The following is a 21,210-nucleotide window of genomic DNA, read 5'->3' as shown; positions in this document are numbered from 1 at the left end:
TCTGTTTACCGTTTTGGTATAGAGGCAAATTGTTAATTATGTTTTCTCATTTCATTCTCTATAGAGAATGTGTGCGCATGCGCTCAAAGATATTACCCGAGATAGTTCTGCTTACCGTTTTGGTATAGAGGTAAATTGTTAATTAAGTTTTCTCATTTCATTCTCTATTGAGAGGAAGTGCTCATACAAACATATCCATGTCCATTTTTTTCCAGCTCTTAATCCATATGGTGCTGATGAGTGGATGTTAAGCAATAATCATCTCAGAGCTACAGATGCTCGATACGTAGAAGTAATTCACACAGAAGTGTCCCAAATCGGCCTTCCGGTTGCTGTGGGCGACGTTGACTTCTTTCCACAAGGGGGCGTTAGACAACCTGGCTGTCAGGATTTGGACTGTAGCCATAATCGTGCCTGGAAGCTGTTTGCGGCTTCTCTGACACATGGTGGTCTTATCGGCCACCGATGTGAAACTATTCGAAATGCTCTGGATCTTGAAAGATTTTGTACAGGATTTGCTTTACCTCTAGGAACCAATGAACTTGTGAAATATGGGTATGTATTCTATTAGATTTGTGGTAAAAGATGGGTTAAACAGTATTGGGCATGACTTTTCTCCGACGAAATTGTTTAGATCATTATAAAACACGCTGACCTAATGTTGGTTGCGAATTTGACATGTATTGGCATATTTCTCACTATGTTTCTCGTTAGTGTAAAAGCAAGTAATCTCAACATAAAAAGCTAAAGAAATTCAGCGTTTCGCACTGCAATTTCCAACATTAAAATGCGTACTCTATTGTAGGCAATAATTGATCAAATTACCTACATAATTAAGAAGAGATACGTATATTTCACCGCTACTCCAGTCCGATTTGTATAAATTTCAACGTGTCAGTGACAAAATAACATAATGTCCAATGTCAAATGGGAGTGGTGCTTACCATCAGGCACACGACTTGTTCGTCACATCACTTGGTATAATAAAAAAAAGAGAGTAGAGTTGAACTCATCAAAAGTGTCTAGGTATGTTTTAAAAATTGTATATTCTATTAAAATTATATCAAAATATGTTTATAAATTTATGAAAAGTATTTGTTAAATTCTTTATTTTTTTAAATTATGAATGTGATCAGAAAACCATATGTGTTATATAAAAATAACTTAAAAAACAGATTTTTACGAATTGCCATGAATGTGCTTGATCCCTAGTCACTTTTAATGCGTGTGTGCGTGCTTGCGCGCGCGTGCGTACGTACGTGCGTGAGTGCTTATGTGCGTGTATGTATGTAGTATAATCTTCGGATCATAAAGAAAATTCTTATATTTTTAACTGGATTATAATTTTTCTTTTAAAATTATAGGGTATTAGTTATTAAATAATTATTTGTTTCAGAACTGGTATCTTCCGCCTCGAAACTTCTGCAGTATACCCATACACCTGTAATGTTAAATGTGGAATTATTGACGGTGTAATGGAAAGTATCGATAACCTAGGTCGTCTTTGGGAACAACCACCCGAGTGAATGCGACAACGATATCCTCTTCGGCACAAAAATATAATGTTTAAATTAACACATCACTTATTTATATAGTTCGTGAGCCAATCGCCTATCCTAACTCGAATTAATAAGTTTTAATAAAAATAATCACTGTGGATCCATTTCTTTTAACTTTGAATCCAATTCCATACGTTTCTTCAGTCTGTTTATCCATCTGTTGTCACAGCTGTTAATCTCAGTAAGGTTTAGTGTCGACCTAAAATCTGACATCATTATAGAATTTGGTGAAGCGACGTGTCTACCTATATCAGTCGTAGTGCCACCAGAGCGCTATATCACAAAGATCTGATTGGCACTGCCACTGCGCCTGTAACCCTGAGGCATAAAGTTGACAATTCTCATGTCCCGTAGTTTTATCAGAACCCTTAAGCCGTCAAAACCGAAACGCAGCAGTGTGAATGATTGCAAAAATCACGGGTTATATAATTATTAATTAATACAAAGATCGAACACTCAGAAAAAATTCGATTCGATTCGATTCAATTCGATCCGGCCGGATTCGATCGACGTCTAACATACCGGGCCAGACGCTATAGGTACCAATTAAGCCACCTCAATTTTTCTATGTGTTTGTTGTGGTGTCTTTGTATTTAGTTTTTTTCAACGACTTTTTAGCCTTAGCTCCATCTATGACAAATCTTAATTGTTTCGTCGCCCAGTTAGATACTTTTACAGCTACCAGCCCACGGGTTATATGGTTGCATTAGTACAAAGTATTCCCACACGCCGTTTTTTATATGTACATACTCAAATAACGGGGCGAGTTCTGCACTCAATCCCTCTTTATTAAAAAAAAGTTAGCCAAGTGCGCATCAGACTACATACATAACGTAGAATTCCATTATAATTACGTCCGTTATAATTTCGATTACATAATGTTATACATAATCACTTTTTCAAATAAAACAAGTCACGTTAAGTAACTTGATTCGCATGGTAAAGAGCACTTCGGTCTTGACATTTTTTTGGACTTTGGGCCGTTTTTACCACAAGCAACATGGAGTTGAATTTTAATCTTAAGGGTCAAGCTTGAAATGCTCTTGACCTTGTTTGTATTTACAGAACATCAAAATTTTTATGGTCATCTTTAGTTCATAAACTGTTGGTCAAATTATGGGAGGTTTACACCATGTTGACTCCACACAATTCCGATCGCCCGTAATAAAGAACCCCATACTACGTGTAGTCAAACACACACTTGACCGATTTTTATACACCAAACTTGTAACATCGACAGATTCTGGCCCGTGTTAGAACATATCGGGTTCGGGTTAGTGTTATGTAAGTCATTATTAGGGTGGTTCAATAAAGCAGTCAATAAGGACCATATTATACTTCCTTTTTAGGTTATAACTTTAAAATAATAAGGATTTTAAAGATTTTGTCGCACTGTTGACGACTGTCGACAGACACACACCAGGCACGTCCTTACATATTAATAATTAAACAATTATAGAATGACAACCCGCCGCCGCGCTCTTCCTTTGGAACTCGTCTGATGATATCACGGAACGTCGGCGATCGTCTTTGACGTGACTTACGAAAATTGGACGTAAATCGACATTCTTTTCTGAATGTATTTATACATCAACAAATATAAAACTCGTATAAAATAATGATTTTTTTGTTCAATGTAAATGGGCATTCAAAATATGACTTTTAACGGGTGTCTCAGAAATAATTGTTCACTTAAGTAATTTCTTGTATGAAATCTATTTGACACATTTTGCCACGACGCGACGCTTTCCTGTGGGGTAGCAAGTGTCCTATTTTCAGGTTCGAATAGATTTCAGCATGGTTTTATTTGATAAAGAAAAGATTTTCATTATTTTAAAATAACAAATCTGGCACACCCTTTATTATTTTAACATCCTTTTTATGCTCGTAAGACGAAGGTTACGAAGCAATTTATTTGAGTAATCAAAATTTGTAATTTGATAAATCGTACCTTAGATGTACAAACATGTTCAAGTAATATATTGCAAAAAATTATAAATAATATACCTGATCTTTCAATGTTTAATTCATAAATTTATACTTTCATTTTGTGTTTGATTTACGACAAAGATTACACCATAAATTATTTCTGGAACATATATTTTTCGTCATGTTGAAAATTCTATTTTGTTGTTTAGCTACTTTAGCAGGTAAGTGTATTTTATTATACACAGACTAAAAAATATATAACTTATACTTTCAAAATAACCCATATTTTTAAATATTTCTTAAATTACACTTGTACAAATCAACACAATTCATTTTTCAGTCTCACTTGGTCAACGAAGACAGTCGCAACTCTACTTTAGTGCCTATGTATTGTACACAAAGTAAGTTCTTATATTGTCTGCTGTATTCTATTTTAAAAGTACCAAGACGTGATATTCGAATAATCAGACGTCTCACTTACACATACATTCATATTATTTACCTTATTTTAGAGATAATCCCAAGTCTGGTTTAAAAGTACTGGCAACCCCAGCGTCTGTCATCCCTCTCCCAATCAATAAGTGGACAAATTGCGCAATCATCGTGCATGGGTACCATGGCAAGGGATCTAACGACATGAACATGGTTTTACGAGATGGTATTATAATTTTTACGTACTAGTCGTCGAATTTCAAAAGAACTTAGAAGTGTTCTATATTTTACATTTGTCAATATGGACTGATGAAACTTAAGGAAAATTAACATTCTTACATTAGCGTCACAGCAAATTTATGAAAAGATCATGGCTCATGTTCTGACCCGATTAGTGGCTGTTTGGGTATATTAGTTTTATTGTGCAGTCATAAAACACTTTTCATTTTATGTAAAAAATATTGAAAATGTGCGGGGTTAACAGGACAGGACAATAAGGATTTGATATTAAATATATATTTAATTATGTGAAAACCCTAATGAGGTTATTGACAGACGTTCTGTCAAAATAAAGATCATTACACTAGTGCGCGAACCCTGCGCGGTCATTTACAGGAATAAGACCGAAATCGTTCTCTGGGTGATTAACAATAAATTCAAAACACAGAAATATTTTGCAGTAACGTACATTTTTTATATAAAAATACAAATTTTTATTTTATAATAAAGTACCCACAGTAAAGCAACATATACCATTGTAAATTACACATATTTTGTAGGTATGGTTTTTATACTTTGATGGACCATGATTTTAGTTTATAGTAAGAAGAATCGTGAGAAATATTGACAAACGTAACATTAATACGAGAAATAAAAATAATGGGAAATGAAACTATTTTTCCGAATTTAAATCGCTTATATTTGTTTTTGCAAACAAACCGACGTTTCGGGCCCTTTACAGGTCCCATGGTCACGGTTGACTCGGTTGGATGGGACCTGTAAAGGGCTCGAAACGTCGGTTTGTTTGAAAAAACAAATATACGCGATTTAAATCCGGAAAAATAGTTTGATTTCCTATGTGTAACAATCGCAAAAACCTAAGAACTCGATAAAAATGTTCTTGACAGTCGTCTTCATAAAGTCATAAGAGGCGTATACATTTGCTTTTGCCACCAGGAAAACAAAAATCCATTGTAGTAACCCGTTTAACTCTTGCAGTTTGTCATAATATTTAAAATATGTAAAATGTTAGAAATGGTAATTTTTTTAAAAATGTATACAAATGTTTATTTACAAAGAGCAACCCTTGGAGTTTCTTATTCATTAAATTCTATATTCATTCATTGCCTATAGTATATTCATTCATTGTTTAAAGTACCTATATATTCAGTGTTAAAATGTTGTTAACATTTTTAGCTTTTTTGACGGGTGGTAAAACTAACGTTATTGTTGTGGATTGGGCGGTGGCTGCTAGTAACCCACAAATAGCACCCGATGCCGTGCCTGCTATTGGAGAGAATATAGCAGAATTAGTAAAACACCTGGTCATGTTTGGTAAAATATCTAAAGCGAAACTTCACCTTGTCGGATTTGATTTGGGTGCTCACGTGGTTGGATGTGCTGGCAGACTTATAAGAGACGTTGCTAGGATTACCGGTGAGTGCAAAGTAGAAAAATATAATGGAAAAGTCTATAAACTTATAGACTCGATCTGTGGCTCAGTTGGCAAAGCGACGCTACGGTACTGCGTGGTCGCAGGTTCAAATCCTGTCAGGTCGAAGGAATTTTTCTTAGTATTAATAATTAGAAAAAATATACTTAATTCTTCATATCCCCTAAATAATTACTCTTTATAAGATAAGAGTTTGAGGAAGTAAGGCATCAATCATATTAATTTGATATATCAATTTCTCTAAGTGATCAATCGCTATCTTTTTCATATATATTTTTTGCACTTTTCTTTAAAGGTCTCAACCCGGTCGGTGGTGAGCAATGGATGTTGAGCAGAAGCCATCTCAGGTCTACCGATGCTAAATACGTTGAAGCAATACATACGGAAGTATCTGAAATCGGTCTTCCAGTTGCTGTAGGCGAAGTTGATTTCTTTCCAAATGGTGGCGTCAGACAACCAGGCTGTCAGAATATTGAATGTAGCCATAATCGTGCCTGGCAGCTGTTTGCAGCTTCTCTCACTAACGGTCCCATAATGGGCTACAGATGTAGTTCTGTTGATGAGGCGTTGAACCTTCAGGGTCCCTGTACAGGATATGCTCTGCCTTTGGGCAATAACGATCTTGTAAAACTTGGGTAAGATGCTCTCAATTTTGTTATGGTACTTGAATTTTGTCTATGACATTGATTATCTTTTATTCAGACTACAATGCAAAAAATAATTCTACTACATTAATTATAAGCGTTTGTTTTCACTTTCAAAGATGATTTTGATGAAAACATGAAATTTAATTGTTCGAAAAATGTTCAAACAAGATTACAAGTTGACCCGGGAAATCCAATTTTCCCTTATAAACTTTAGCACCCTGTTTATTCCCATATTAGTAACAGGTGGTTTAAAAAAACAACAGAAAACACGTGTTTTTATATTTGTTTTGAACTTCGAACAACATGGTGTAAAAGTTTCATGTTAATACCACCCACGGAATATGATTTCACCAAATAAAATTAAATTATTTTCACTCCATTAGAGAATTAATTACGAAAAATAAAATGGCGAGTTTCATCATATAACACAAAATATTAAGTGCTTTTATAACGGTTAATATTTATAGTTTTATTGAAATATAGTTTTCATTTTGACTGTAATATAAAGAAGTAATACGATATCACATGTCGTGGGTGTCCACTGGATGTATAACTACAGATTATTTAATTATTTTTTTTTAGATCTGGCGTGTACAGTCTCTCGACTTCGGCAGTATATCCGTATAGCATATCTGGATAATGCCCATCCCTGCCTTATACCAGCGTTTTATATGACAAATGACCGCAATCATAAATGATGTAATAATGTGACATAAGTCAATTGGTGTTATATTAAACTGCTATATAATTTAAACTTTCAATAAAACATCTTTGTTTGATCGACAAATCGTGTCGTGTTTAATGTACCTACTCTAATGAATGAAACGTTTTATTGGATATATACCTCCCAAGTAAGTTGTTGGAAGTCAAAATACCATTTTTTGCTTTTTTACCCTCCTATGTATACATATAAGGTATTATATTCATTTTATATTATTTTATCCTACCATTAACATGTGATACACGGGTCAATTCAAAACAACAAAAACGTTTATCAGGCGGCTTCGCTGGATGGGCCTAAGAGGGTGGCATGGGTCTACAAGGGTAGATTTAAAAGGTCGCAACCTAGTCAATAAAACATAAATTACATTCGTACAAAAATATGTTATTTTTCAACGTAATGTCAAGATCATCTACTTTCTAAAGTGTAGAAGAATACACTCTTTAAAAAAATCAAAGTCTTGTAAACATTGACTCTCTCAACTGCGACCTCTTCCGCTAAGAACTATTTTCACCTGCGCCCGCCGTGGTTATAGGACCTCAGCCTCCGTAGAATGCAGATATGTATATAAATATCCGGTAATCGCGGCGTCTGCGGGGTACTAGCAGAACCGCCCGGGATGCGGTCAAAACTAGACGGAGGAATTGTGGAAATCACAATCGCACATTTAAGCTACGAATTCCCTAGACAAAATTTTTTTCAATAATCAAAAGATAACAATCAAAATGCTTTGATTAAAATTTTATAGGACATTACAAAGTGATGTACCAGTTTGTAATCTTACTTATAATGACACAACATTTAAAGTAACAAAACAATTTACTTTTCATAATTTTCTGATAATCTACTTCTTTACCTTATACTAATATACACAAGGAACAAGGAAATGGGTAAAAACCTGAATCTTGGATAAAAAATAATCAAACCGGAATTTTTCATAGATATCCCGTTTGTAAAGGCGATACATTCTTATCAAAGGATTATAAAAAAAAAATTCTTATACGTCCGCAAGCAGTGTCTTGTTAGGTTTTCGATATCGAGATTTTTTTTCCAAAATTCTTAATATTATTTGACCTATTTTTTATAAAATTTGAAATTATAGCATTAAATTTTAAGCTATTTCACATACCTACACAGACTTACGTGTCCAAGCTTGAGTATTCCCAGCCAGTCTTACGAGAGCTGCCAGCAAGTGTAGAGGGCGTATAACATCAGACAGAAGCAAACATAGCATATGGTCATATAAAAATACAAGTCAGAACGTGAAACTGATTTTCGTTTATAGAGAGTCGTAAATCGTTTGAAATGGTTCATATAATATGAGTCGCCTTTGTTATGAACATTAGCGGAATCAGTAGCACAGACGAGAGAACTTTTTTAGGAGCAATAGAGCTCCTTGTGAAAGAGTTCGGCCAGGGAAGTACTGCCACCTTACCCATTTCTGTCGCCAAGCAATGATGTGAGCATTACTGCGTTCCGATTTTGAAGGGTAGGGGTGCTGGTGAAATTATAGACACATGCGACTTGTCAACGTATGTAGGGTGACGGGCGCAATGGCAGTGCTCCTCCGATCTTTGCGGTTTAAAGCTCAAAGTGACAACTTTTATGGACAGGCGTGTAGCTTACCATTAGGTTCGCGACTTGTTTTTCCCGTCATTTGACATCATAAGAAAAAACCGACTTTATTTCTAGTAAAAATGAAAATATACCGAAAGTGTTTAAATGGAAAAAGAATATTTTTAAGCGTGGTTGTGTAAGTATCCCAGAGAATTTACGGAATAAGGTCTGGAAACGAGCAGCCTTGATTGATTCGAGTGAGGAACGGATAGGAAGAATGCGATCAAAACAGAAACGCAGTTTTGATAAGATAGCTAGAGTTGCTTTATCTTCCAAGAAATATGGTAATATGAGGAAATTAGGTCTGGTAGGCAAAATCTCTGGTAGGCACGATCTTGTTCACGTAAATAGCTGGCCCTTCCATATACAATGCAATCGCGTACCTCTTTTGCACATCTGACCAATTATTTACTATGCTGATCGCCTCAAACTGATTTACAAATTCGTCAACGTCATCTAAGCCAGAAAACTTTTGCGCTGCGATATAATGCATATTATTTCTTGCACTTTTGACTAGTTTAACGAGAAAAATGAGTAAATGTTGCACAAAATAAAAATTACGACCTTTCAAATATGTTTCTTCTTCCTTCCTTCGGAGATATTTCTATAAAATTTTTCCAAATCGGAATTTCCACCACTTGTGAAGCGCTTCCACCACGTATAACGAGGTACGTAGCTTGGATTAATGTACAGGCACTTTTTAAATATAAAACAGGACTATATTCATGAATAAATATTTATTATGTATTTTCAGATCGAGGCCTGTTCTGTAACCACCAAGATGTTCTTTTTTCATCCTATTTTTTATACTATTCCAAACACAAACCTACATTCATTCAGCCAGTATTTCTAATCATACTGCCTAGTCTATAGTACCTTGCATATGCGCTCAATTTTGCGGTCCATTTACTAAGTGTTATATTAAATGAGGATACGCGGACGACTACTATTCAAGTTGTTACGGATTGAACCTGGACAATCCGTGTCTGAGTTGCCTCAGCATGATAAGAAGCTAGCCGTGGCCTCCTAACTTCGGTCGGGGAATGACACTGATACGATCAACTAATATACATAAATAGTTAGATAAAAAGTTTATTAGGGTCTACATATATACGTACATAACAGAAAAATATGTAATTTATTAAAAAAAGAAACAAAACAGCAGAGTCATGGCGCTGCCTGATAACCAATTATTTATGTGTGCTATAGCAGTTTGTACTTACAGTGTTTACTTAAGAGTAAACAGCTGATTTTCAACTACAACCTAGAGGGTGCCGCGGATGTAATAACCAGCTTGCTAACGCCTTGTTGAACATTAATTTAAGCAAATAGTTTCGATAGTAAGTAAATATAACAACATATAATATATAATAATAATATAATTAAAACTGTAAATTGAAATTGTATGTGAATATTACATAAAAGTCAAATTAATTATAAATAGGTAAATCATGTTGTTATCACACAATGTTATATAGCCAGTTTTCGCAAAGCGCTGTGAAATATCTTTTTTTGACTGTCTAGAACTAGGTTTCTTAACCTTTTTCTAGTCATGGACCCCTTTCAAAATTTCAAAATGCCCACGGACCCTTCCGGAAAATATGAAGAAAAAGAAAGGCTCGCGGGTTGCATTGACGCGCCTCTCGCTCGCGAAACTACGAAAATTCAAAAAGGTCACGAGTGCAGTACATAACGTATTGTATATATATATATATAGGGATCCATGGAGCACAGGTTAAGAAACCCTGGTCTAGAAGTAATGCCTTTGCCTTTTCCTTGAAAGTGTATTTAGATTTTAGAAGTCTGAATGGGTGGGATATTATTCCAACACTTTGTCGCGTGGTAGCGAAAACTGCCGGTGTGAATGCGGGGGTGCGATTCGTAATACAACAAATGTCAAATTTTTAGTGGATATAACGCTCAATAGATATAATTAATTTACCGTATACAGACATTTGAAATATTTTAGCATGATATTAAGGTCACTGGGTATAATAGACGATTGATATAATAACTTTCAGTCTAATATACCGATGACATAATTTTCATTTTATATAAACACTTCAGATATAACATTCACTGAGTATAAAGTTGAATGTGTATGTGTGAAAAAACAATTCCAGTGGTGTGTCGCGTACGATCGCGGTTGACAGCTACTGGTGAATGCCTATATTTTTTCTGAACGGAATGCTAAAAATGGTAATACGGAGGGAGGAATGGGGAGAAGGATGAATGTTTTAAGAGGAAAAGAACATTGGAGAAAAAAGAGATTGGTTTTGGAGTAGAGAACAGGTGAGAGGAACTGTAGTTAGTGCGAAGCAGATGGTAAAGTGTTTTCTAATCTGGTGAGTGTTTGTGCTAATAAAGAGATATAGTAATGTTGAGATATAGATGAAAAGATTATTGTGTCTCGCTGGAGATTTGGGTTGATGGGTTGATGATTGGGAAGGTGGAGGATTATCATGGGGCCTCAGGACCCCGCCTTCTGTGCGTCGCTCTTGGCAACAGGTGTACCCGTCGGATGAGAGGATCCTACCACCATGTGGCTCTCGGGTTTATTTGTGGAGTCGGTCGAGACACGCAGAAGGTTTAACGATAATTGTAGTATGTATTAGCGCAATTATAAATTCCTATATCTCTATGTTATCATATTATCAAGCATGAGACTTTGTCGCATATGAGAATTGACATTACATTGAACCAAGGCTACCCGACATCATGACAAAACATGTAGGGTATAAAACGTGGCGACACCAGTGGTGTCTAGGTGCAACAGTGAATGAACCGATTTATTTTTTGCATTTCCTGGTTGGTTCGACCTACGCCTGTGGGTTTAGGTTAGGTTAGTATATGATAAGGCTGCCAGAATCGAATTTGTTTGCATTTGGTGTTGGTTCGACCTCCTCCTGTAGGTTTAGGTTAGGTTAGTATATGACAAAGCTGCCAGAATCGAATTTGTTTGCTTTTGCTAGTTGGTTCGACCTCCTCCTGTGGGTTTAGGTTAGGTTAGTTAGTTAGGAGCATTTTGCTCTTTATAGCTTTATCTGTAGAAAAACTTTGGAATAGGAAAGATTATTTTTACTTGCTTTAGTATAGTTGATCTTGTAGAAAAATATTCACTCCTACGAAGCTTTTATGATTGTCTACAAAACGCGATGATTCTAAGCGACTTTTTCTTTTGACAGTATTACAAAACCTTTATAAGGAGTAAAAGTTCTACAACTTTGTAGGTTCGAATCCGGCCGGATCGAAGGATTTTTTTCTGAGTGTTCGATCTTTGTATTAATAATTATAACAAACTAGTGGAGTGATTTCACAAAAAAAATGAATACCAATTCAATAACAATTTAAAATACAGTGAATAGCGACATCTCTCATCTAACTGGGTGATAAAACTTTTATATATTTCTCATAGATGGCACTACGACTAAAAAGTCGTAGAAAAACCAAATACAAAGACACGACAACAAGCACATAGAAAAATTCGTGAGGTCCGCTGGTTCGTTCCGTGGCTTTGTTGGTATAGTGTCTGGCACGGTATGCTAGAAGACGTCGGTTCGAATCCGGCTGGATCGCATGAATTTTTTCTGAGTGTTCGACCTTTGTAGTAATAATTATAACAAACTAGTGGAGTAATTTCACAAAAAAAAATTAATATCAATTCAATATAAATTTAAAATTCAATTTGTCGCAAAAAACGTTATTCTGTATAATTATATGGAATGTGATAAATATGACTAGAAAGGTGAGTAAATTCCCTATCAAACAAGGTATATTTCAATGACATACCTAACTTATGTTGGAAGAAATACAATTTTCATTAGAAAATTGAGGTTATTTCTTCACGCCAACCACATTTCATGCAAAATGGATATAGTATAAAGAATATTAAAAGATATGGTGTAGGTGGTGAATCTTGGATATTATGTCTAGAGATGAGATTAACTGCTATATTAGCATAGCGCGCTAAATGCTAAATTTTTATAGCGCGCTGTTTAAACTGCTAAAATTATAATTTTTAACAGCTCAAGGTCGTGTGATAATGTAACAAATGGAAAATTTAAACCGGATTCAACCCTAGTTTGCCACCCTCACAGGTGGAATATTTTCTTGTCTTGTCTCTTAATTTAAATAAAACCAATACTGAGGTACCCTCTTTCCAACAAAAAATAATCATCGAAATCGGTTCACAAATGCCGCAGTAATAGCGTGGTATACACACAAAAAAGTGCAGTCGAATTGAGAACCTCCTCCTTTATTTTGAAGTTGGTTAATTATAACAACAAACTAATTCTGTACTTTCACACAAAATGTCTAAATAAATAATATAATATTAAGTTTATTGAAAATCAAAATGTTTTACTACTACTTTTGTTGCTTGTATAATTATTGATACAAAGATCGACAAGAAAAAAAATGTTTCGATCCGACTGGACACGAACTAGCAACCTCGCCATATCGTGGTTGAGCCACTATATTTTTTATATTTTATAACCAATATATATTTTATCTACACACATATCATAAACTCTCAATACTGTGCTCAAAAACCGCAAATTTTTTGTCTTAAAATTTATAATAAAGTATAGTTGTAAGTCAATGATAAAGTTAAACAAATTTCTTATCTGTCAAAATATTATTATTATTTCATAGTAACATCGAATTCAATGTTATTATTACATTCAGATTTCGAACATCTCTGAAAAACAAAACAATTTGATTGAACCTCAATTCTAATATCAGTCGAGATGAAGTTTTATTCGAAATGAAATGTCAATAGCAAACGCATCACGCGACTTTTCATTTGGTCAAGTATTACTTATTTGGCAGTAATTGTTTCGGACGGATGTCGGACGGAGATCGAGAGTAGACCCTCTGAACATATCACAGGGTGCTTATAATATATGTGTAAATAAAGCAGTGTATGTAACTGTACATAATTAGGCATTAAAACACTCGTGAGATCGCTCGCTCGCCTGTCGGCTCGTTTCATAAACCCTCACTCGTAATTAAATGCCCTTCATTATGTAACAGTCACATTAACTACTATTATTTAATCATAATTTCATTATTTCCGCACTATCTCGATTTGTAGGAAGATCAATATTACACCTAGCTTGTTGATTTCAATTTACTTCTGAAAAAAACGGGCAGGGTGAAATAGAGATGTCTTAGCATTTAGTAATTGTAGTCGTGATAACAAACAACTTACAACAAATACATTTTTTGTTTCAATCTGTACAATACACATTTATATACATGGCATGTAATCATAAATTTGTATGAGTTGCATGTACGAAGAGAACAGGCACATCAAATTATTATTGTAAAGGGTGCCTCACAATTATTTACATTTTTTCAGTCTATTTCCGGTTGAACGATCATAAAAATATTGTATTATAATATTAAAACCACACCATCCACCACTTATGCGAAAGGAACACATGTATTTTGCGTTCTTGTTACATGGAAATAAAGATTTTTGTGACCGGCTTATGAGATTATTATGGAAATGCATTAAATAGTAACGATGATTTAATGATGTTTAGCATGAAGGAAAATTAAATTAAATGAAAATTATAATACAAATTTTTTTATAATTTTATGAGTAGGCTTTGGAATTTTTATTATTTGACATACATTGCAAGATAAATTGCAAAAACAAGCAACTGAAAAAATATGTTAATGAAAAATTAAATGAAATAAAATGTTAGATACATTGACATCAAAATATTTACATGTTTACACTTAAGCGTCAATCTATAAAGATACAAAGGACAAACAAACATTACAAGTTTAAATATTAGAACTGCTAACCTATCGCAAATACGAATTACATTTATCCGAATTTCATAAAGAATGAAAAAATCCGTTTTTTCATAAATGCAATTGCTTAAATTGTTTTAGCATTAATTTGTAATACAGAAATAATCTCCAATCGAAGTATCGTTTTTCCGGAATTAATTACACATAAATATTCCTTTAGCAGGTTTTGGTCATAATTTTCTTAGTGTGTGTTTTGCATATATATTGTATATTACTGAATATTCGTTTCAATAAAAATTTTTAGATTAAATTGTGCCTCAAATAAACGATGTCTTATGGGTATCATAACATAAATAAAAATAAATAAAGCTCAATAAAAACGGAACGTTGGCGGAAAGAGAATCGGAAAACGGATCACTTGTCAATGTGGCAAAATAATGAAACATCAAATGGCATAAGAAAATTAACGTGTTTTCGAACAAACGAAACTAAATCTGATCAGTAGTCGACGAACGATTTTCGGAACATACAAGTATTGTAAAACATATTTCTAAATTATTGTAGAGCTAGACTAAATTAATAAACTAGGGTCTCCGAGTCATATTCACTAAAATGCTTGTGGCCGGGTTTTGGCCAAGGGTATTGCGTAATTAAATAGAAGGTTCGGTCCACATAAATTTATTGTAGAAATAAAGATAGAGAAGGTACAGGAAGAGAAAAGACAAGGCTGTGACAAAGTATGATATGAAAAACACGTACAATAGTACAAAACACTCCCTTACCACGGATTAACATTTAACTTAAGTGAACTTACCCCAAAAGGGACTGCATTCGTACAAATACTGATGTTTTATAAGTATTCAGGTTACATGATTTTCAATGGCATAACTGATCGCTTCGGAAATTTAGTAGAGAGTGGCGATGGAAAGAAAAGTAAGAGTGACAAAGAAAAGAAATTAGAGAAGAATTCAAAATTTCAAAAGTAAGTGGCCAGGAACCCGAGAGAAGGGTGATAAGAAGGTGGAGTGACGATAGAGTAGGTCGAATCGTCACATGCTGGTAGCATTTCTTCTCTACGTATACTCATACAGAGTTTAAAATCTTGGGCAGGGTAGCTGCCATCCATCCATCCATGAAGTCCAATAACTCCACGAGACTGAAGATTACCAAAACAGCTTTTGCATCAATTTTCTTTTTAAAACCGTTTTATTTATTAACAACTTTTTTTAAGCGTTATTTCTCCTTCCATTGAATTTAAGACTAAATATTTTAATAAACGTGATAAATATCCTTTTGTATAACACAGAAATTATCTGAATCAGCAGCGGAACTTAATGCTCCATACACACAAATTACTTTTGCATGAAAAAGATATTTCGCTTCGTTCGAACCACCATCACTTATGCGAAAGGCACAAGCGTCTTTTACGCTCTTGTCATGTAACAAGAGCGCAAAAGACGTTTGTGCCAAACAAAGATTTTTGTGACCGGCTTAATATGATTCCGTGTCGATAAGTATGGTGTCTTCCTTATTATACAATTACTGCTCATGGAATGCATTAAATAGGAATGATGATTTAATGATGTTTAGCATGAAGGAAATCTTAAAAGATTTAAAAAAACCAACGACTTCAGTCTATAGACACGAACATCCACAGCAACTACATGTTCCGAACAAAACACTACCAATAGTGATAGTGTTTTGTTTTAAAGATTAGCAGTGCCGTAGTACCTTTACATATGTGACAGTCCTATAGGGAATGAGCTAGGTATGCGGATAATGTTGAGTGTTTACCAATGATATTATACATAGTTGGGGAATTAACGTAAAGCCCCTGGCAAAGTCGTTATTAGTTGCATACATTTCATTTTGCTTTGACCCAGGGGGCGCCGCTTACTATTTATAATTTATTATATTACTAAAAAGAATACTACTACTATATATTACGAAATTTATAAAAGAAAAAAACAGCCTTTATTTTTAACACATAATAATATATTCAACACAAGACGCAGAGCAAATGGAGAAGTGATCTGCGGCAATAGAAATTTAGCCTTAACTTTAAATAAAACAATGTTAATTTTTTCGGATTTATATCGCGTATATTCGGTTTTTCAAACAAACCAAAATTTCGGGTCCTTTATAGGTCCCATGATCACGGTTGACTGTTAATTAATAACTTGTATAACTATAGTGAACAAATAGGGTCGTTTGCATTAATATTAAACATAACTGGTTGATGACTGTACCACCTCGTCAAACGTGACCATGGGACCTGTAAAGGGCCAGAAACGTTGGTTTGTTTGAAAAAAACTAATATATACGCGATTTAAATCCGGAAAAACAGTTTCATTTCCTACGTGTAACAATCGCGAAAACCTCTCTCGAAATGTTAATTTTCCTAAAAAAAATATAGATTAGTCTGAATTATTGACAAAATAATATAAAAACACTGGTATAAATTATTAATTATTATACTTTTTGAAACTCTTCGAATTAATCTAGATCAGCATTTTGATAACAATTAGATGTACATGTTTCTACGAGAGTATATATCAATCAAATTTAGGTACATTCATAACATATTTAAGACATTATTTCGTAATGTTTAAATTTCTGGTAATTTGTTACGCTGCCTTAACGGGTGAGTATATTTATTATTATTAATAAATATAGTGTAGTAATGGTCGAAGGATTTGAAAGCCTTTTATTGCGACCCTATTATGAAATGTGTATTTTAGAATAAGAAATTTCATTATACCTATAATTCCACTTGCAGTTTCACTCGGTGCACGAAAATCGTCGCAACTCTACACTAGTACGTACATGTTGTATACAAAGTAAGTGTTATTGGGTTCAAATTTGGCATTCTCTGGAAAATTAAGAAGAAGATGACTATTAGATTATCTATCTATTTATTCACAATACAACGCGTGCATCTCATATCCTGACCGCAAAGGTTAAATGCTGTGCATGTGTGATCCATCTATAATAATATCATTTCTTTTTAGAGACAATTATAAATCTGGTAAAAAAGTAGAAGCAAACCGTGACTCGGTCGGTCCTCTACCAATTAATGCGATGACAGATTGCGCAATTATTGTACACGGCCACGGTGGCAGCGGATCTCACTCTATGAGCACGGTCTTGCGTGATGGTATTATGTTCTTACCTATTCTCTTACAAACTAACACCCTTACCTATTTCTGCCGATAAGCAGTAATGTCAGCATTACTGTATTTCGGTTTTGGTAAAATTATAGACACATGGGACTCGTCTACTTATGCCTGAGGGTGACGGGCGCAGTGGCAGTGTCTCTCAGATCTTTGCGATTTAAAGCTCTGAGTTGCACTGTAACCGTTAAGGACAGGCGTGCAGCTTACCATCAGGCGCACGACTTGTTCGCCCCGTCACTTGATATTACAACAAGTCGTGAACCTGGTGGTAAGGGACACGCCTACCCATAACAGTTGCGGTGACAATCAGAGCTTTAAGTCGCAAATATTTAAGGGCCACCGCCACTGCACCCGCCACCCTGTGTCATAAAGTTGACAAATCCTATGCGACTATAGCTTCACTAGCACCCCAAACCGGGAAGCAATGGTCACATTATTACTTGGCGGCATGAGTTAGTTGTTGTATATTAAATGTTAAAACATACCTACAATGCCAACTAATGTTTCAGCTTTTCTGACAAATGGAACAACAAACGTTATTGTTGTGGATTGGGCGATAGCGGCTAGTGTAAAAGAGTATGCCTTGGCGGCCGTGCCTGCTGTTGGAGAAAATATAATAGAATTGTTGAAACTGTTGGTAAAGCACGGTAAAATAAGCGTAGCGAAACTTCACCTTGTCGGATTCGACGTAGGAGCTCACGTTGTTGGTTGTGTTGGCAGAGGCTTAAAAGGCATTGCTAGAATTACCGGTACGTATAAAGGCAAATTAACGTAATCATGCATTATACGAATATTATGTAGTTGGCCTTGTTTCACTTGTAACTTGCAGTATTTAGAGATGGGCGTTTAAACGAAGAGCTCTCAAATAAGTTTGCCTTTTAGCACGCTCATAATTTTATAACATAGGCGTGGCTCACTTTAATACTCAACAATTTCATTTCTTACGACCTGTCTAAGTATTAAGTCCCGTCATCTATATTTCCTAAGCAAATTAATCTCATCAATGTGAATAATAATATTATAAATAAAAATAAAACTCTTATTTTACAAATGAACTTACTTATCTTAAAACATTTAGTGGTCTACTTTCACTTTTCGCTGTCAATTTTGTAAACTTGAAGCTACAAAGCATTTAAGTGAAAAGCGTTTTTATAAACACTTAAAATTAATAAACAGTTTTTTCCATCTCTATTCTTTTTACAAAGTTTTACACCATGGCACTGTTTAGACTTAGCCTGAAGACTGCATTACAGTTTTTTTTTTTAATCTATCATCGTACCATGGCCATTGTTTAAAAGTTTTCTCCGTATTATGTACTCCTGTCCCATATATATTTTAATTATAAAGTAAATTCTATTGTGTATGGAATTACGACTATTTCTTTTTTAAAGCTCTCAATCCGATCGGTGGTGGTCGGGAATGGGTGTTGAGCGGATACCATGTCAGGCCTGAAGATGCACTGTATGTTGAAGTCATACACACAGAAGTGTCAGAAATCGGTATACCGTCTGCTTTAGGTGACGTTGATTTCTATCCACATGGCGGTATCAGGCAACCTGGTTGTGGGGATATAGAATGTAGCCATAATCGTGCCTGGCAGCTGTTTGCGGCTTCTCTCACTCACGGTGGCATTATGGGCCACAGATGTGACAATGTTGACGAGGCGATAGACACTCGGAAACCCTGTACAGGTTTTACTTTGGCAATGGGAAATAATGAGCTTGTTAAATACGGGTAAGATTATTTTAATTAGATTTATAATGTATTTTTATAAATAATAAATAAATAAACTATCATCCATTCGCTTAAAATAAGGTTCCTACTTTATAAATGTTGGTGATAGCTTTAAACAGGAGCATATAAATATACAACACATTACGAAATTAATTCAAGTAAAATTATATATAGTATATAGTATATTACCCTGATGATTGTATGGCCATCTACCTACCGCCTCTCAAACAGAGGTGGTCATTTAGAATCCAGGCTCGCTGTTTGTAGTGAGCTCGCCGCTGAGTTTTTCGAAAATTATGTGTGTTTAATTTGAAATTTACCATGTGCTTTTCAATGAAGGAAAACTTCCTGATGAAACCTGCACCCGTGCTCTCCAGTAGGACGTAAAAATGGGTTGATGATTTTAAAGCTTAATATATGCATTGATATTTGAAAAAATCTTCAATCGACTTAGAATAAATATTCTAAAAACAGTGCGCACTGCTCTTTTTTAAATTCGGCCAAATGTAGGAGTTTAAGCTTTAGGCCGGGGCCGTACTGGTACGGCGACAGCGAGGCGGCGGCGACGCGAAAAAATAGGTGGCCGCATTGCAAAAGCGAGAAACCAGCGAAACGCCAATGGGTGGCCGCAGTGGGCAGGTTAGGCGATCAGTGGCGGCGGCACTGACGGTGCACTCTATACGAGTCGCAAGTCGTGACAAATCGCCGTGTCGCACCGCTGCTTGTCGTACGAAATTCAAGTGTCGCCGCGAGTCGCAGAATAATTTTATTTAATGCGGTCACCCTCACTACTTGTAGAACATTTGACATTTCTTTACGATATGAACAAATAAATTTCGCTTGTCCTTTCTACAGTGCGGCCACCGACATATGTTTTATATGAGTTTGTTTTCACGAAATCGCCGTTGCGTCGCAGTCGCCTTAGTAGTGAGGCCGCGGCCTTAAGAGGTAAAACAGCGTAGTCTTTTATAACATAAATTTAATTTATATCAATTTAAGACATTGACTGTTTGACTTAGTTAAAATTGGCTATCTATCATAAGCTGCTGTTTAATCCATAATAACACGAATCTATTTAGGTTTAAGAATGTAAAGTAAAAAAACTACGCTTAAAACTTTTGTGCCTAATAAATAAATTTAAAAAGTTTCGCTGGCACCAGCTGCTGTTAATAAACAATTTCTCTTTTTAGATCTGGTGCATTCACTGTCCATACTAACGCATTATACCCATACCGCTGTAAAATCAAATGTGGATTTGTCGACAGAGTCTTAGAAACTATTGTAGCGATGGTCTTTGGTCTCCAAAAAGTTGATACCGTCTTCAAACCATAAATAAATTTAAATAAACAATGTGTTATAACCACCAGTTAATCACTCGTCAATCAATCACTCAGCGTAAGAGCTTCCAACACATGCTCTACCGACGGATAATTATCCTAGTCCAATTGGTCAAGAAAATAACAGATACATCTGTTTCTTGTCTAGCAAACTATTTCATGCCTACCAAAATCCCACTGAACTAATTTTAAAACAAATTTAAGAGTCGTTACAACCGTATATGGCGATCACTTTGGAAAAAATAAATAGTCAAATTGAGAAAAAAGAGAAAAAAATTCATAAAAATTTTCACGATAGAAAAAAAACACAAACTTACCTTGAAATTTTACAAGAAAACCAGGTACTTTACACATACTAATATTTCTTTTTATATCAACTGAACTAAATAGTGCACGTATAGTATACGATATATATTTTTGAAATGGCTTTAATTTCGTTTGTAAAAACAATAGTTCTGAAATAAAGCCGGTGTCCCTGCCAGTCGACCCCCACGATAGATAGATAGATAGAAAAAGATTCAGTACAGGGAAAATTTTAATTCGGGCTGAGGTAGTATCAACTCTTAAGAAGTTTGTTCTCTACCAGCAAAATTTAATTAGTGGATTTTTTCGGCTTCTTT

General features: G+C 34.9%; 3 protein-coding genes across 4 annotated transcripts in view; all 3 read left to right on the top strand.

Moving 5' to 3' along the window:
* Positions 1 to 1,658, top strand: part of LOC113227024 (lipase member H-B-like) — a 2,904-nt gene extending 1,246 nt beyond the window's left edge. Inside the window, exons 5-6 of one of the 2 annotated variants that reach the window (XM_026459882.1) lie at positions 216 to 555; positions 1,397 to 1,658. In XM_026459882.1, coding sequence (XP_026315667.1) covers positions 216 to 555; positions 1,397 to 1,526 — 470 coding nt within the window. In that variant the 3' untranslated portion in view covers positions 1,527 to 1,658. Of the gene's footprint in view, positions 1 to 215; positions 556 to 805; positions 1,006 to 1,396 lie in introns of those variants that run through there. The other variant, XM_026459883.1, reaches the window with a different exon arrangement.
* A 1,996-nt stretch (positions 1,659 to 3,654) lies between these two features.
* On the top strand, positions 3,655 to 7,064 carry LOC113227028 (phospholipase A1 member A-like). Its single transcript, XM_026459888.1, has 6 exons — positions 3,655 to 3,709; positions 3,829 to 3,889; positions 4,001 to 4,146; positions 5,337 to 5,576; positions 5,888 to 6,227; positions 6,822 to 7,064. The coding sequence occupies exons 1-6, from the start codon at positions 3,670 to 3,672 to the stop codon at positions 6,877 to 6,879; spliced, it is 885 nt and encodes a 294-aa protein (XP_026315673.1). The 5' UTR covers positions 3,655 to 3,669; the 3' UTR covers positions 6,880 to 7,064.
* Positions 7,065 to 16,777: 9,713 nt separating this feature from the next.
* LOC113227045 (hepatic triacylglycerol lipase-like) lies at positions 16,778 to 20,797 on the top strand. Its single transcript, XM_026459913.1, has 6 exons — positions 16,778 to 16,987; positions 17,123 to 17,183; positions 17,355 to 17,500; positions 18,029 to 18,268; positions 18,911 to 19,253; positions 20,444 to 20,797. Exons 1-6 carry the CDS (start codon positions 16,948 to 16,950, stop codon positions 20,583 to 20,585), a joined length of 972 nt encoding a protein of 323 aa, XP_026315698.1. The 5' UTR covers positions 16,778 to 16,947; the 3' UTR covers positions 20,586 to 20,797.
* Positions 20,798 to 21,210: the final 413 nt, after the last annotated feature.

This window comes from Hyposmocoma kahamanoa, unplaced genomic scaffold (genome assembly GCF_003589595.1).
Source record: "Hyposmocoma kahamanoa isolate Upper Pololo Valley unplaced genomic scaffold, ASM358959v1 202, whole genome shotgun sequence".
Lineage (NCBI taxonomy): Eukaryota > Metazoa > Arthropoda > Insecta > Lepidoptera > Cosmopterigidae > Hyposmocoma > Hyposmocoma kahamanoa.
This window is presented reverse-complemented; position numbering and strand designations above follow the sequence as displayed.